The sequence below is a fragment of the Candoia aspera genome, chromosome 15 (genome assembly GCF_035149785.1).
Source record: "Candoia aspera isolate rCanAsp1 chromosome 15, rCanAsp1.hap2, whole genome shotgun sequence".
In the NCBI taxonomy this organism is placed as follows: Eukaryota; Metazoa; Chordata; class Lepidosauria; order Squamata; family Boidae; genus Candoia; species Candoia aspera.
The window spans coordinates 14,545,110-14,560,821 of record NC_086167.1 but is presented as its reverse complement, the minus strand read 5'-3'; the positions used below and the strand labels follow the sequence as shown (position 1 = coordinate 14,560,821).

The window sequence follows — 15,712 nt, the reverse complement described above, 5'->3', positions numbered from 1 at the left end:
CTTTCAGCACACTATTCTTTATGAAATCTAACTCAACCGCAGATCATATGTTCATAAAATTCATTAACATTCAGTAAATGCCAGGAAAAAGAGGCTGATTGTTCAAGTCGGTTTTGTAATTAGTTAATTTGATTCACTATTTTTAGTCATTATGAAAAGAAGACCAAGATCAAGTGGTTGATGTACAAATGACAAAGTAGCTTCAAAAATTAGCCAGGTTATTCCAGGTTTAGTGTGAAAGGGACTTGCTCTGAAGAAGACTTTTGCAGTCTTTGGGTGACAAGGGTGGCCCTTACCGACCATCATTCTCAGGACTAATTTCTTTATCATGCGTAGATCAAACTGCCTTTTCCATTTCTCAAATTTTCTCGGTCTGTCCAAATCCTGGATTTCAAGTGTCTTTAGCCATCATCGTAGATCAGTAATAAATACATGAGCTCGGAACTGGAAAATTGGTCCAAGAAGAGTAACTTGTAAAAAAACAGCCCCGGTCAAGAATAGCTGCTGTGCCTTGCACCGGTGAAGTTTTTTTTTAATTCATTAATGATCTGAAAAGAGAAACCATTCAACCTGTTTCCTAGTTACAAAATCCTCCTTTCTTGCTTGCTACAAATTCCGTGGTAGACATTAGGCTAATAGCTCTTGACCAACTAGCATTATCGTTCTGTTTAGTAGGAGCATCTTCTTGATTTGCTCTCTTTTGACCTGATCTCTCACTGTCTCTGTGTGTTGCTAATAGAATTACAGTATATATATTGCTAACTCAGCTTTCAGCTGGCCTTGCAAAATGTGTTGCCACTCGAGGCTCAGCACCTGGGGTTTAGTTTTCAATTTCAAATCTTAATTCCTTTCTGGACAGCATTGTGTGACCAAGGAGAGGTGGGCTGGTTCTTGGTTCTTGACTGCAAATTCTTGCTTTGCAGAGATTTTTCCCTTTTGGTTGGTAGAATGTCTGGGGAGTAACAGCTGGGGGTCTGTTGGTTAAGAAGAACACAGTTTGCACAACATACCTGACCTGCTTCCTGAGTTCACCCCATTTTCTGGATTGCACAGTACATTGAATGGACTGTGTTCAAAGGTGCTACACATCTCCCCACCCCAAAGCTACCCAGCTGAAAAAATAACCAAGTTTGCCAGTTGTGTAAATGGAGCTGCTGGGTTTTTAACAGGCCTGCTTAAGCATGTTGTTGAATCTAGCCAGCATGTTAGAAGCCTCTCTAATCATCTATGCTTTCTGGATGACTTAGATGGCAATCTCCATGTAACTATTTGGAAGTACATTTCATTGAGCTAAATCTGCCTTTCCTTCAGAGTAAACATGCATAGGATTGCACTGTTCCTGACTTCCCACATCGTAATAGAGCTTGTTGAGTTTGGACTTTATGAGTTGTATGAACCCAGCATCTCTTTACTGCTGTTTCATGGTTTCTGTTAATACTGTATGACCTACTGCAGAGTTTCTCAACCTTGCCAACGTTAAGATGGGTGGACTTCAACTCCCAGAATTCCCCAGCCATCATGAAGTCCACCCTCGCTGGCTGGGGAATTCTGGGAGTTGAAGTCCACCCATCTTAAAGTTGCCACGGTTGAAAAACACTGGCCTGCTGAATCAGTTACAGAGCACACCAATTTATAAATTGTGGTTTACAAACCACAGTTGGTGGCGTCACCAAACACAACTAAGTGCCAAACCAACAAGCAAGGTTATGGCTAAGGTCAATGAGTGAACTCAGCCTTACTTCTTTTAAACAGTAACCTGTTAAAGCTCCAGTGGTTTCCAAGGGCAAAACTTACTTGGGCAAGTTTTGGGGAACACGATGCAGGAAGCATTCGGCCAGCAGTGGTGAAGAAGGTGGTCTCTGATCTGGCACGCAGCCTGGGGTCTAGGTTCCTCCAGCTGTTCTTACTAGAATGCAGAGGAGAAGCCTGAACACCGGACCGCGGTCTCCTGGAATCCCTTTCTGTGGCCATGGATGATCCTGTCCTGAATGTCACCCTTGGTGCCAATCTCTTGATCATCAGCAGGCAAAACTGTCTTTTCTTCTCCTCAAGTTCTCGCAGTCGGCTCTGTTTCTGCTGTTCCAGTTTCTTCACCATCTGTGGAAGAAGGAAAGAGGGAGAATTGCAATCAACCAAGGAGCTTTCTCCTATTCCATGGAAAATAACATGTTGACTGTTGTGATCTAGACGTCAAGAAGTCAGAGGCTGTAGGTATTCCTGTCGATTAAAAAAGACATAAAGATGTTTAGCGTGAGATGTAAATAGAGATAGACTGCTGGATTGCTTTGTGGTATCTTGGCACAACTTTTTCACTCCCAGTTTTCACAAGCCATAGCAGCAAGAAATATACTTTTATGGGGGTACAAAAAGCTAAACAAGATGGTTTAAAATCCATGAAGTGGAGGAATTCTGTCTTACAGCCCGAGGAATGAAGATGGCCCAGTTCTGAGTCACCACGTTTTGCCAGCTGTTGTTGGCTGATCTCTGGTTTTTGAAAAAGGTTAACAGAATTCTGCCAGCCTCAAATCTGTTGCCACCAGCTAGCCAGTGTGTGGCACACAGATTAGGGCAGAGGACTACAGAAGCAGCAACACCCGCATTCGTGTCTTCATTTAATCACTGACTTGATTTATTTTCTCTCATCTCAGCCTAACTTGCATGGTTGGGAGGTTAAAATGTATATGACTTAAGCTCTTTAGGCCAACGTTGGTATATAAATGGAATAAATAAATAATGTGCTGGGTACTTCACACGCATGCGTTGCAGGCCAAAAGTGGCAGGTTCAGTCTTTGGAACCCTGGAAGGACAGCGAAATGGGTCATCTTACCATCGCTAACTCCTTCTGCTCCTTAATAATCCTGTTCTTCACTTGCTGAGGTGCTGTCAGCAGATCTGCAAGGCAAAGGGAGTAGAAAGAATCATTCTTATATAAAAACATCAAAGAGATTTTGGGATCACCATCTGTGGCCATCTCTCCTTGATTGCTCCGCTGTAATTGCACTACCAAAGTTCCACGGTGCTAAAATCTTGGAATGGGGTAGAAAATTGATACTTCTCTTGGAATGGCTTGGCTCGGAATGATCCGCTGGCCGATGAGCAAAAGATCTGGCTTTCAGTTCAGGGCGTGGGCAAGAGAATATCCTGGTTTACTGGCTGAAGGCAGCTGGATTAATTCCCACCCGCTGTGCATCAGCTAAACATTGACTAAGGGCTTCCAAGGAGGTCTGACTAGTGAACCTTAATCTTTTAGAACTATGCCCGGCTTCATCCTCACTTTGTCTGTCTAACGCCCAGAGTCGTCAAGAGGCATATACGTTTAATATTGTTATCATTGCACAGAAAATATTTTTCAGTATTGTCTTGAATTGCTTTTGCCAGTTATGAGTTTATGTGTGTGGATATGTTTTTGTTCCCTGGTTATGCTGCGATTTAGACACACAAATTAAATAAGGGTCCATCCCCACTTGCAGGGCATTCCAGCAGAGCATTGGTCTGTGGCAGCAGACACAGCAATTTTCGGTGATGCTACCAGATTTACAGTTAGAGCAGTCTTAGGAATGTCTCTCCAGAAATCCAAAATTGAATGTGCTTCTCCTAGATAAATGCAAATTATTCTAGCCTTATTACGGAGAAATTTTCATTCTAGGTAATCCTCAGGAGCTCCTTATGGGCAAATGTATTTGCTTGGCTGCTGTTGACATATGTATTGGGGTTTTATTGTTATTTTGCGTTTTTAATGGCTGTTCACCACCGGAGTCATGACACTGAGATGGGCCGCACATAAATTGAAATAAATGAATAAATAAAATAAGTGCCAAAGGATTTTTGGGACCTGCTTTTGATCGTTTCTCACCAAGGTCCTTTGCGCAGAAGGTGAAGAGGTGGACTGATCTTTAAGCAGCAGGAGTGGCTGGGAAGGAGGAAATACAGAGACTGGGTTGGATCATGGCTGTGGCTGATGGGAACTGTCATCCAGTACGTCTGGAGGATGTCAGAGGCTGGAATCTAGATTATGCATGCATGCCTTTTGATTGTAAGCTTGGGATGGGTAGCCAAGCCATCTGTCACGGCTTTTAAAAAAAAATGCAGGAACATCTTGATGGGGAGTGTCATGCAAAACCTTCCTTTTTATTTTGCAGCAAACCCAGAGTGGGAATTTACAGATTTTTCTGGTGCTTCAGAAAAATAAGTGAATTTTTGAATGGGGGGGGGGGCAGGATTTACCTTGCAGCGCTCCCAAAGCGTTAGTTGTTTTGTGGCGTGTATCCACACCAGCTGCGCCTAGACTTCCCACAGCTGCGCCTAGACTTTCCCAAGTGCGCATGCTCAGTCAGGCAATTGCACACTCATCTTTGGCGCGACTTGCCTGTTCCCCTACCTCGCCCGACCCACTTTCGAGGTCGTCTTTGCAAGCGGGAAGACTCCAACTCCCAAAGTTCCCGGGGCGAAGTTGGCCCTTTATATGCGCGAGCCTCCACGAAAGGAAGGATGGGAGTTGTAGGGCGGCCTGAATTGGGAACATACCACAATGGGGGGGATAGTAAAAACAAAGAGCCTTCTTTGTGTTCTTTTCTAATGCTTTCACCAAGAGCGCGCACCTTTTTCTGTTCTTAGCCTCCATTCGCAACGCAGCGGGGCATTTCAGGCTTTTTCCCCCCTTTCAGTCACGCAAGCTTTCCGCTCTCCCTCAGAGGCGACCTGGTTCCTCCCGGCCATCTCCATAGCAACCGAGGGAGGCGGTGGGCAAGATGGCGGCGGCGGCGGATCTTACTGCGGCCTGGCGCGGCCCGTCTTAGCCTCGCCATGACCCTTCGGCGGCTCCTTTGGGGGCTGTTGTTGCTGTTTGGGGCTGGGGCCCAGGATGGGGATCACGGTGGGTGGGGAAGGATTGAGGGGGGCCCGATCTCTAATCAGCTGTGGAGCAGGCAGAAACCCAACAGGTGCCGCTTTATACCGGCATCGTGGCGTTTTCGTGATTTAGTTCTGCCTGCCCTACAGCTGAGTGATTGATTGATTGATTGATAGATAGATAGATAGATAGATAAAATGCATGCATGCGTATATTTCTTTTTTAAATGACTAACCTCATAGTCAGGTTCACACAATCCGTTTAACCTGGTTGCTGAATGAACCTGTGTCCTGGATTTGCACAATACACTATTTTCTGAGCTAACCAGAGGGGTGGAGTTGATACAACATGCTGAGCCCCAAAAGAAAAATAAAATAAAATTAACCGAGTTTAGCTTGTGCTGTCTTGGGTAAGCCTCTTTAAGGGAATGCAGCTAGGAGAATTTTGAAATGAGCTCTGTTTGTTTGTTTTTTAATTTCCCTTGATTGGGTTTTTCTGGCTTCATATTGTCCTTGGAGGGAGAACAGCAAAAAACATATGCAAAGCCTTCAAAGAGGTGCAACCAGTTGGCATGTCCAAGAACACTTTTGTCAGCAACTCCCCACCTCTGAACTCCATCATTTGCAGCTCTGAGTGATTGCACAAAACACAACCTCCCTTGTGCTCTTATGCTGGCATATATTTCCTTAAATTTTACTGATGGTTGTAATTGTGCGCTAAAGAAGTTCTTCAAGAAATAGGCAATTTAATCTTAGATGGGTGTAAAACAGAATCTTTAGGGAGGAAATGTTTCCCAGATGTTTAATGAGTGATAATACTAATACAAAAAATGATCCTGATTTGTGTCTTTAGATTTCCAACCTTCACTTATCTACATGTCTGGGACAACTGTCACTGCTTCTTTGACCAACAGTCAGGCAGATATTTTCTCTCTTGCTGTGGCAGACAATGAAACTGGTAAGAATCCTTCAAAACCATTTTGGGGATATCCCCGGGAAGCTTTGGAATGCCAAAGAGCATGGGGAGGAAATTATTTTCTCTTTTGCAAAATGAATTTTTTATCTTCCCAAGAAGGAACGATGCTTGAGGGATGATAAGACATCTGATAATATCGTTCTCTGCTGTCTTCTAGGATTATTGCCCCTTTCAGATTGTACTGGTAGAAACGGAACGGATGACTGGAGCTTGCAAGTCACGCATCAGAGGGTTAGTCGAAGAAGCAATTCTCCTCTTCGGTGCCAGTACAAGATCTTAGATCGACTTCTTAAGTATCTCATGTGATTCTCTTTCCAGAATTCTCGAACGAGATTCTTGCCTTTGGCTGATTGCCATGGGCGTTTTGATAGCTCCCCCCTGCTCTTCAGTGGGGGAAATCAATGTCCTGTAAATGAATAAGTAGCTAACAATCACCTGTAGGATGTTGAGCATTTTCTTGACCATTACAGTAAATGGAAGAGTAAGACCCATTTATTAAATATTGCTGTTTTATCCCTTCCATTGGCTTGGTGTTCATAGCTGTTTGGTAATTTGTAAAGCTATCCCTGTTAATTGCCAACTGTCATACTCTGTATTTCAGAATGTCTCCAGGGTGACGGTATCCTTGATCAGGCCCTTGCAACTGTGTGTCTCAAACTTCACCGACTGCTGTGTGGAGGCACTGTGCTTGCTTCAAACTTTGCAGGTCTCAGCTTGTCAAGGGGCAAAGGTGGTGGCCCGCCTTTTAATCCAAGCAGAAATATATGCTAATACATCTTCAGGAAACATAACAGGAAACAGTGAAGGTATTTGATTCCTGCTGGCCATAGCTTGACTTTGAGAACTTCTTCACGGGCCTTGCACTGCAGCTGGGATCTGTAGAGGTCACAGTGATTTCAGCTTTTGCTGCATCATCTTCCCCGGATGACATTCTTTCAAAAATGATGTCTTGCGCGAGTGAAAGAAAAGCAGTCTTTAACGGGAATTTATATAATAAGTCTATATGGCTGTCCAGCTCACAAATTGCAACTCTGGACAGCTAAAACAGGTTTAAAAAGCAATATGGATCCTGCTAAAATAAATGAGATATTTGGGAATTTCTGAGCCTTGTTCACACAGAAATTCATGTCCACCTTTAGATGTCTTCAGCATAATGTGTCCACCCAAACCAACTGGGAGGCATGTTTGCACACATAAGGAGGCTTAAATTGTGGAGGAGAAGGACGGCATTGAAAGAAAAAGGCTTCTCTTGAGATTAACCCACCAATTCTCATCTTTTCCTTTTTAATAGAGAATGCAACAGTGATCCCCAATCAAGTGTTTCATCCTTTGGGCTCCTGTCCCTGCAACCTCACAGCAGGAGTGTGTGATATTCGGTGCTGTTGTGATCTGGTACTACTACTACTGTCTTTCATTTCTGTAACTCTTCATTCTAAGCATGGCCCCACAAGGCCTCTGACGTTTCTGAAACTATGGCCCACTACTTGAACTTTGGGATATTCTTTCAACTGAGTGATTTAATAATTGATTTCATGAAAAAGCTAATTGATGGAAAAGCTGGGATGAGCTTTCTGGATTAGGAGCACCAGCGGCCGGCCCCCCCATGTCTTGCTTACCACTTGCTTTTATGAAGGAATAACATAGGAAACTTCCTTATCCCAAGTTCAACTTTCTGTCTGGCCTAGCATGGGCTGCTCTAACTGGCAAAAGTGGTTCTTATCCCCTCCACTCAATTCTTCTACGTGGAGAGGCTGAGAGTGAATTTAGGATCGGTGTGTCAAGTAGGTTCTGTGTTAGTTGACAGTTGTTCCCCTACGGTTTGCCTGTGATGCTACCCAGTCTTGTTAGAATGGCATCAGGCTGACCCCAGCTCTGTGTGTCTTCCTTCTTTTTCAAGGATTGCACCCCAGAGATGAAGCAGCTTTTTGAGGGCTCCTGTTTTGAAGGTGTGTTTGGTGGGGATGTCAATCCACCTTTCGACCAACTGTGTTCTGTGGAATCAGGAAGCTCGGCCCCCGACTGGTTTCCCTTCTTATGTGTGCAGTCTTCCCTTAATAATTCACCTTTTCTTGGGTACTTCTACGATGGTTCTACGTAAGTATGAAACTCCTAGGAGATTTAGTCTGTGTGGAGCTGTGAAATAAGCATTAGCTAAGCATCCAGTCTCTTACTATAGGACATGTGTTTTGCCTGAATGCATGTTGTTCAGGTAGTCCTTGACTTAAAACCGTTCGTTTAACGACATTCCAAAGTTACGACGGCCTTGGAATGGGTGCTTTATGGCCTGTAAAGCACTTCCAAGCATTGCAAAATGTCGCAACCCCCCGGGTTCACATGATCGCATTTCAGGCACTTGGCAATCAGCTCACATTTATGACTGGTTGCAGAGTCCTGCAGTCATGTGATTGCATTTTGCAATTTTTAAAAATAATTTTCCAGCAAAAAGTGCCCGTTGGGGAAGCTGGATTTGCTTAATGACCACCATAAAAATGGTCATAAAGTTGGTCCGTTCACATGGTGACTCGACTTATGACCGCAATGACTTACGATGGAAATTCCAGTCCCAATTGTGGTCGGAAGTCAAGGACTTACACCAGGAACGCGCCCTTCATATGTGTTGGACTGCAACTCCAGTCTGTGTAAGTCTGAGAGAGAAATATTAAGTGTTCTGCTTGTTCGTTTTTTCCCCAAGACAATGTTGTTGGTGAGGTCTAAACTAACGGTCTAGAGTCTGGCTTTAAGTTGGGGAGGACAACCGTGGTTAGTGGACGATGGCACCAAAATGTGATGGCAAAATGGTTACCTCTGAGTATGCATTGCGTCAGTCTGTTTTGGGGGCAGGGCCGGGAATCGTAGTACCCCCATCTGCTCTAATCCTCGTATAAATAGGTTTATAAAATTCATTTGCAGGTCTTCATCCCGAGCCTCTTCCTTTAAGCTTCCGTTGCAAACTGTCCCAGGAAAGCTGTCTGGTGGTTACAAGCAAGGAGATCCTATCCTGACCATTCATAATGACTATTTCACAGTTCCACAGGTAACGGCAATCCTCTGGTTTCTTTTTCTGTGCATTGAAGAGTTTTATTGGAGCGGGGAATGGGGAAAGGGGGATTATGCAAAAATAAATCTGATATTTTATTCTTCTTGTGCAATCCAGCCATTCATAGCCGGGCAGTGTGCGAGAAATGCTCCAGTTTCCTTCCTTCAGAATATTGAAGCTGAATGTGTGGCTACTTGCAAGGAAGCGGGGAGTGTGGTGCCCAGCATCATGATAAACAGTGGCATTGGAGGTACCGTGGTTTTGACTGCACAGGATAGAGCTGGTTTTTTGTTAGAATTTCTTTCTATCCCGCCTTTATTATTTTCATAGGCACCTGGATGAATGCAGGTGCCTCATTCTGCTATTATGGATCCCCTTTGATGAAGGAAGGCAAATATCAGCTGTATTAATATTAGCTCTTCCATTGCAGCTTGACTTTGCGTTCAGTCCCCTTGTCTTCCTTCTTCCCTTGCCAGATGGCATCAAACCAGAGGTGACCTACGAGAACAAAAGCTCTGCCTTGGTCCGTTGTGCCGGTCAAGGTGAATATGCGTTGAGTGAGATTTTTATATATAGTTACAATCAGTCTTTTGAAAAGTTCTAATACAAAATTATGCTTCCTTGGGTTCAGAGTGCAGAAATGTGAGCTTTGCCGAAGATTACCTCATCATTTGGGAAGGCAAGAGAGTAAAAGAATTGAAGATCAAAGTCCTTTATGGAGCAATGTGTCCAGAAGGTACTTCTATTTCTTTTTAGTCCAAATTTTCTTTTTTACGATATTTTTTTTTCAGCAAACGAAACGTTTGATCAATGTGATTTGGAATCAGTTGTCTTAGCTGTTGTTTTTCGCATTTGCTCTGAGGTATCCTTGCCTGTGGTTTATAAAAATAATCGCACACAAAATCTGTTCAACTTGAAAGTGTCTGTCTTTAAACAGAGAGGCAGAAAAGAGCATTGAATGGAAAGTGTGCTGTTATCAAAACTTAGGTAATATTGCTTGGATTCGTAGTGCACTCTGCCATGTTTGAGTTTGTCTTAATGTGATGCATGAACCCAGTGATGGTTGTTGAAGAAACCACGATTAAAACAAACCATTGCTGCCTGTAGTACGTTAACCCAGCTAATTCATCTTAAGAACAGTTGGACAAGAGTATCAGCACAGTGGTGTCCCCCGCTTTTACAAAAGAATATTTATCTTTGTCAGAGACGATGACCCAGAAATTCACCGTCACTTTTGTGAGCACAAACGCTACAAGCATGGAAGAATTCTCGGGGAATCCAGGTAATGTGACTGTCTGGTGCAGAAGACGCTCAGCGGGGTATTGACAGTCAACAGTGGCGATGCTTTGGTTTCTTTTTGCTCACGTGATATGCTTGGCAGGGGGTTGCATTTGGGAGCTAGGCTGTGTAGCTGACCCCTGATGGTTTGGCTGACGCACAGGGACGGCAACTTTCTCTGTTGACAACGAGCCAAGAATTTCTTCTTGGAAGCTCCCTGGAGGAACAGGGTGTGGGGTGCGTACTAGCTGGACCAGTTCTAGAACATTTAATAAGAATGCCCCATTCTTGCGGACAACGAGGGAGGAGATGTGTTGGCTTGGGAAAAGTTCAAGCAGAGTGAGGACAGACTATGAGAGCCTTTGAGCCTTAATTAAAGCAGGTCCATATCTACTCCATCTTTTCTCCCCAACCTTGTGGGAGTAAGTTACTACTTGGGGGAGGTCCATATCTACTCCATCTTTTCTCCCCAACCTTGTGGGAGTAAGTTACTGCTTGGGGGAGGTCCATATCTACTCCAGCTTTTCTCCCCAACCTTGTGGGAGTAAGTTACTGCTTGGGGGAGGTCCATATCTACTCCAGCTTTTCTCCCCAACCTTGTGGGAGTAAGTTACTACTTGGGGGAGGTCCATATCTACTCCAGCTTTTCTCCCCAACCTTGTGGGAGTAAGTTACTACTTGGGGGAGGTCCATATCTACTCCAGCTTTTCTCCCCAACCTTGTGGGAGTAAGTTACTACTTTGGGGAGGTCCATATCTACCCTAACTTCTCCCCAACCTTGGGGGAGTTAGTTACTGCACCACTGGCCTAGTTCTACAGCTCCAAGGGAGGTGTGCAAAAATTTTGCTAATTAGCATTTGGGAGATTATTAACTAGCAAAGCTGATACTGTTATTCTGCAATATTGTTTCTTGGATATATTTGAAGCCTCAGGCAAAATCTTCTTTTGTCTGCCTAGGTTATCAGGTTGGCAAGCCGGTTAGAGCAGCAAACCTGAGTTCTTCGGATCCTGTCACCACGTTAAAACTTTGGAAGCCTGGTACTGCTTTTTGATAACGAATACTATAGAATTGCAAGAGAAACGACATGATGTCAGACATCCATTTATTACTGTTAACATTCATTCGGGGCTTCACTCATATTTGTATGTAGGGGGGAGTAAAAATGATTGGAGTTGTATTTTGCCAAATTAAACTTACAAATATATTCTGTGCTTATTTTATCTATGGCAAATATATTGTTCCCATCTTTAGGAACAAGACCAAAAAAAAATACTAATATTATCCTATATATTTGTTTTCCTGTGAATGGCTCCAGCAGAGAGTTTGGTCTAGAGGTTAAGATCCTGGGCTAGAAACCAGGAGGCTGCAAGTTCTAGTCCCGCCTTAGTCAGGAAAGCCGGCTGGGTGACCTTGGGCCGGTCCCTCTCTCTCAGCCCAACCCACCTCACAGGGTGGTTGCTGTGGGGAAAGCAGGAGGAGGAAGGAGCATTAGGTATGTTCGCCGCCTTGAGTTATCTATAAAAACAATAAGGGTGGGATAGAATAAATAAATAAAGGAAAATATTGAAATGTCTAATACTAAATACCTTTTGTATTTAAGTAAAGCTGCACTGTAGGAGCAGCTCAGTCACCTCCATTTGACTTGCTTGATGTCTGAGAGGAGAGGAACAGCCAATCCCTGAGGGTCCTTCTGTTTAAATACACAGGTCCTGGGCTAGGGTGCTGTAAGAGTTTGGGGGGAACATTCTCAAGCCAATGTCTTTATTACTTAGATGGTAAGAACTTGTGTTCGTCAGGAAACGTGACCCCACTTTTGTTTGGATTGGGTTCCATTTCTGGATGCCTTGTAGAAGTTGGTCCTACAGACAGCTGCACGCAGCTGAGGTGAGATGAAATTGCTTTCTTCTCCCTCCCTCCTCTTTAATTTTGAAATAGTGTAGAAACTCTGATCTTACCTGGAAAGAGAGGAAGTTTAACTCTTTATTCCATATTGATTTCTGGGACCTGGCGTGTCTTTTTTTAGATAACGAATCATATGTGCTGCCTGTTGGGGGGAAAAAGCAACCAGCCCATTTATATTGCATGCCCGTTTCTTCCTAGAGAGGACGTCGCTGCAAGACTTAATTCCTTGGTGCAAGTGAGCCATGTGGGAAAAAGAGGCAATGCGAGTAAAAATGTTCCAGATGACTGGGTGGAAATCATCCGTGAGTAGCAAGATTTAGTAGCAACAAGTTAATTGCTGATTGTTGTTTAAAAACATTACAGTCCTCTTACAGTTTTTACTATGAAAACCATAGTCTAGCTCAGGGTTTCTCAGCCGTGGCCACTTTAAGATGCATGGACTTCAACACCCAGAATTCCCCAGCCAGCAGGTTGGGAAACCCTCGTCTGGCTACTGGGAGAACCACAGGTATAAAAGATAATTGTGCTTCTATATTGATTTATAGTCGGATGTTGACATTTTAAATAAGTCCAACTATTCTTTGGAAAGTGAAGTGAATGAAGCAATTCTGCCTTCATAAAACTCTGTGCTAAACAGCTTGTTTTTAAAAGAGGGGCATTGTACGTTTTCTCTTTTAACACTGAAGGAAAATGATAAATTGCTGAGCAGCCGGTTGGTTACCTTCTCAGCATATAGATGTTTGCTGTTAACAGGTTTAAATGCAGTTTCCAATACAAATGCAAGTGTTGGGAGTTTAAAAGGAATCTGTCCTGATGTTCCTGCCCACTTGAATATTCAGATTATCACGGCTGATGTGGGCACAATAGAAGGGATTGCACAAGAAGAGATACTTGGTGTGCAAATCAGGTATGCAAAATCCTACTTGCATTTGGCAGACTCAGATCTTCTCTTCACGGTTCTCAGTGGTTCCCTCCACGTTTAGGAAAAGGTTCCTCATTGCTCTTTTCACACGTGCCACTGATTTTTTTCCAGTTGAAACATAACTATTCCCAAATGGCTTGACCCGTTGCAATCAGAAGTGTGTTCTATCCCACGGAGGAATAAAGTCTTGTTGAATTTTGAGATGGGCACACATGTTCGGCTGTGTCCCATTGCATCACTGCCCTTTATTTTTGCTGCGTACTGAAACTTTGCCCTGACCACCAGCAATCCTAGTTGTCCTCTTTTATAACATTACACATAGTCCTTGACTTAGGACCACAATGGGGACTGGAACTTCCATCACTAAGTGAGGCACTCATTAAGTGAATCATGCCTGATTTTACGACCTTTTTGCCACGGCCATTAAGCGAATCACTGCGGCCATTAAATGGCTCACATGCTCATTAAGTGAAACATGTGGTCTGGTCATGAGTCACTTTTTTCAGTGCCATCGTAACTTCGAACAGTCATTAAACGAATGGTCGTAAGTCGAGGACTACCTCTACTAGGCTAAAAAAATTGCTCTTAAGTAAGAACGTTGACAAAAATCAGATATGTGACAATGCATGGTCTTCTACTTTGTGGTTGTGGTCCCCGTTTACAATAAGGACTTCTCTCTCTCTGCTTTCAGTTTTTCAACAATAACTTGGCAAGTTCCATGTCCTCTGGCTTGTCAAGAGAAAGTAAGTTCCCTTCCTGTCTCTGCTGCAGTGCGGTTTATTAAAGTACCTGCTCAGCCCCCAGTTCCAAAGACAAGGTAACCCTCTTGGGTGCAGAGCTGTTAATCTTTTAGAAGTTTCAGTGAAAGTATTAGGGAAACAGTATCTGATGTGCTAGAAAAATGGGGTAGATTTTGAGACTAAATAGCTTGAGGCTGCATACACAAGCACCGGGGACTTATGTGGCGGTATAGGATCAATACAGAAGTTGCATTATGTTTGGAATGGAGGAGGAATGACAGAGAGGGAAAATATACAGACTAAATCTGCCAAGTTCAGTCTGAGGTAGTTCTGCAAAAGGATGAAGAAATAGAGATGGGGAAGTTCCTGTGCTTGATTGCTCCCACCGGGCAGAACATTGGGCTAGAGGGAAAAATAGAACGAGGGCTGTATAAGAGAGACTTTCTGTGTCTTTAAGTGACGAGCCACTTCCCTTTGCAGCTGTGGCACAGCAAGCGCACTTTGTCCTTAAAACTTCATTTGATCTTTTTGCAGATTTCAGATTAACTACACAGAGTACGACTGCAGGAGAAATGATGTTTGCTGGCCCAAGCTTTTTTATCCCATGACACCCTACTACACCGGTAAAAAGACTGTCATTCTCCTGACGTGCATTTCAGATGCTTGATTTCCAGTTGACCACCCAATCACTTGGCGGGTGGGCGGGTGGGTGTCCAAGTAGGGAGGTTTATTTATTAGAGGAATTTCCTTTTATATCAGCTCCACTTGTAGTCGTGGCCGGAGCACCACACATGTTGTTTGGACTGCGGCAAGAAATGGAGCATTATCGGGTGATCCCAGCTTTGGAATGACATGGAGGAGGGACTGGTCTCTGGCAGAGTATGGCTGTGGTGATTTATATCCTGAGATACTCTCATTCTAGCAGAAGCTTCTTCATCTTCCACCTCCCATCCTCCTTACTTTCTGTAGAGGCACTATAGAGAGTGTATTGACCAACTGTACTTCTATTTGGTTTGGAGGCTGTAGTGCCTCGGATAAGAAGCCTGTGCAGAGGGTGGTGAGGGCAGCAGAGAAGATAACTGGGATTTCGCTTCCTCCCATGCATACACATGATGTCTGTCCAGAGCCCAAAATACTGTCAGTGACCCTCCCACCCTCATTAGGGCTTGTTCTCCTTGTTACCCTCTGGGAAAAGGTTCCACTGTATTCAGAGCAGAACAGTTAGACTAGGTGATAGTTTCGTGCCCTGGGCTATTAGACTCCTGAACTCTTAATAATCCCCTCTTACTTCATGGTCATACACGTTGTATGTAGGACCGTGATATTTATTAGGGAGAATGGTTAGGGGAGTGGAACAGTAAGGAATATATATTACAGTAATTATATTTTTGTGAGCCAATTGCAACGAAATTTCATTTTAATGTTTCATTTTAATGTCCTATCCTATCCTGTCCTGTCCTGTCCTAGCTTGTCTGGATTGTGGCCTCACCCACACCAAACCTGGGGCCACCTCTTCCAAGGTTCCTTGTGTTGTACTGTTTCTTAACCTTTGTCTCAAACTCTTTTGCAGGAGAACCGTATTCTCACACCCTTGCCAAAGGCCTGGTGCTGGTTTTCTTCATTGTCCTTGCGGCTGTGCTGAGCGATCCTTGGAACGGAATCCTCCACTGGTGGAACAAGGCCTGAGCCTTCGCATCACCCAGAGCGAAGGGAGCCCCTTTGACCGTGCTTTTCTGTATTTTTCCTCACACAAACACACGTTTTCTGGAAAGGGAAAACGTTGGGCGTTTTCCCTAGATATATTTTCCCAAAGAGAAAAAGAATAAAAACACACATGGACAGAACTAGAAGTGTTGTGATTTTACAGACAAACAGGCAATGAGGAAGTCAATACGAGGCGGGATACTCCTTTACCAACATGTTGACATTGATGCTTTAAAGCTGTTCCTCAACTTTAGCAACTTTAAGGTATGTGGACTCCACCTCCCAGAATTCCCCAGCGAGTTTG

General features: G+C 43.8%; 1 protein-coding gene and 1 long non-coding RNA gene across 2 annotated transcripts; one reads left to right on the top strand and one right to left on the bottom strand.

Annotated features, from left to right (window-relative positions):
* The first annotated feature begins 4,723 nt into the window (after nucleotides 1–4,723).
* On the top strand, nucleotides 4,724–15,523 carry TCTN2 (tectonic family member 2). The gene is made up of 18 exons (XM_063315526.1): nucleotides 4,724–4,873; nucleotides 5,702–5,806; nucleotides 5,982–6,055; nucleotides 6,426–6,630; nucleotides 7,116–7,216; nucleotides 7,722–7,918; nucleotides 8,735–8,858; nucleotides 8,979–9,111; nucleotides 9,338–9,403; nucleotides 9,493–9,597; nucleotides 10,066–10,143; nucleotides 11,097–11,177; nucleotides 11,913–12,024; nucleotides 12,241–12,344; nucleotides 12,796–12,949; nucleotides 13,656–13,781; nucleotides 14,239–14,327; nucleotides 15,275–15,523. The coding sequence occupies exons 1-18, from the start codon at nucleotides 4,804–4,806 to the stop codon at nucleotides 15,388–15,390; spliced, it is 2,040 nt and encodes a 679-aa protein (XP_063171596.1). The 5' UTR covers nucleotides 4,724–4,803; the 3' UTR covers nucleotides 15,391–15,523.
* On the bottom strand, nucleotides 5,639–7,157 carry LOC134505684 (uncharacterized). The gene is made up of 2 exons (XR_010068743.1): nucleotides 7,089–7,157; nucleotides 5,639–6,772 (listed from the first exon to the last, which is right to left on the bottom strand). It is a non-coding gene; the product is annotated as an uncharacterized LOC134505684 (long non-coding RNA).
* Nucleotides 15,524–15,712: the final 189 nt, after the last annotated feature.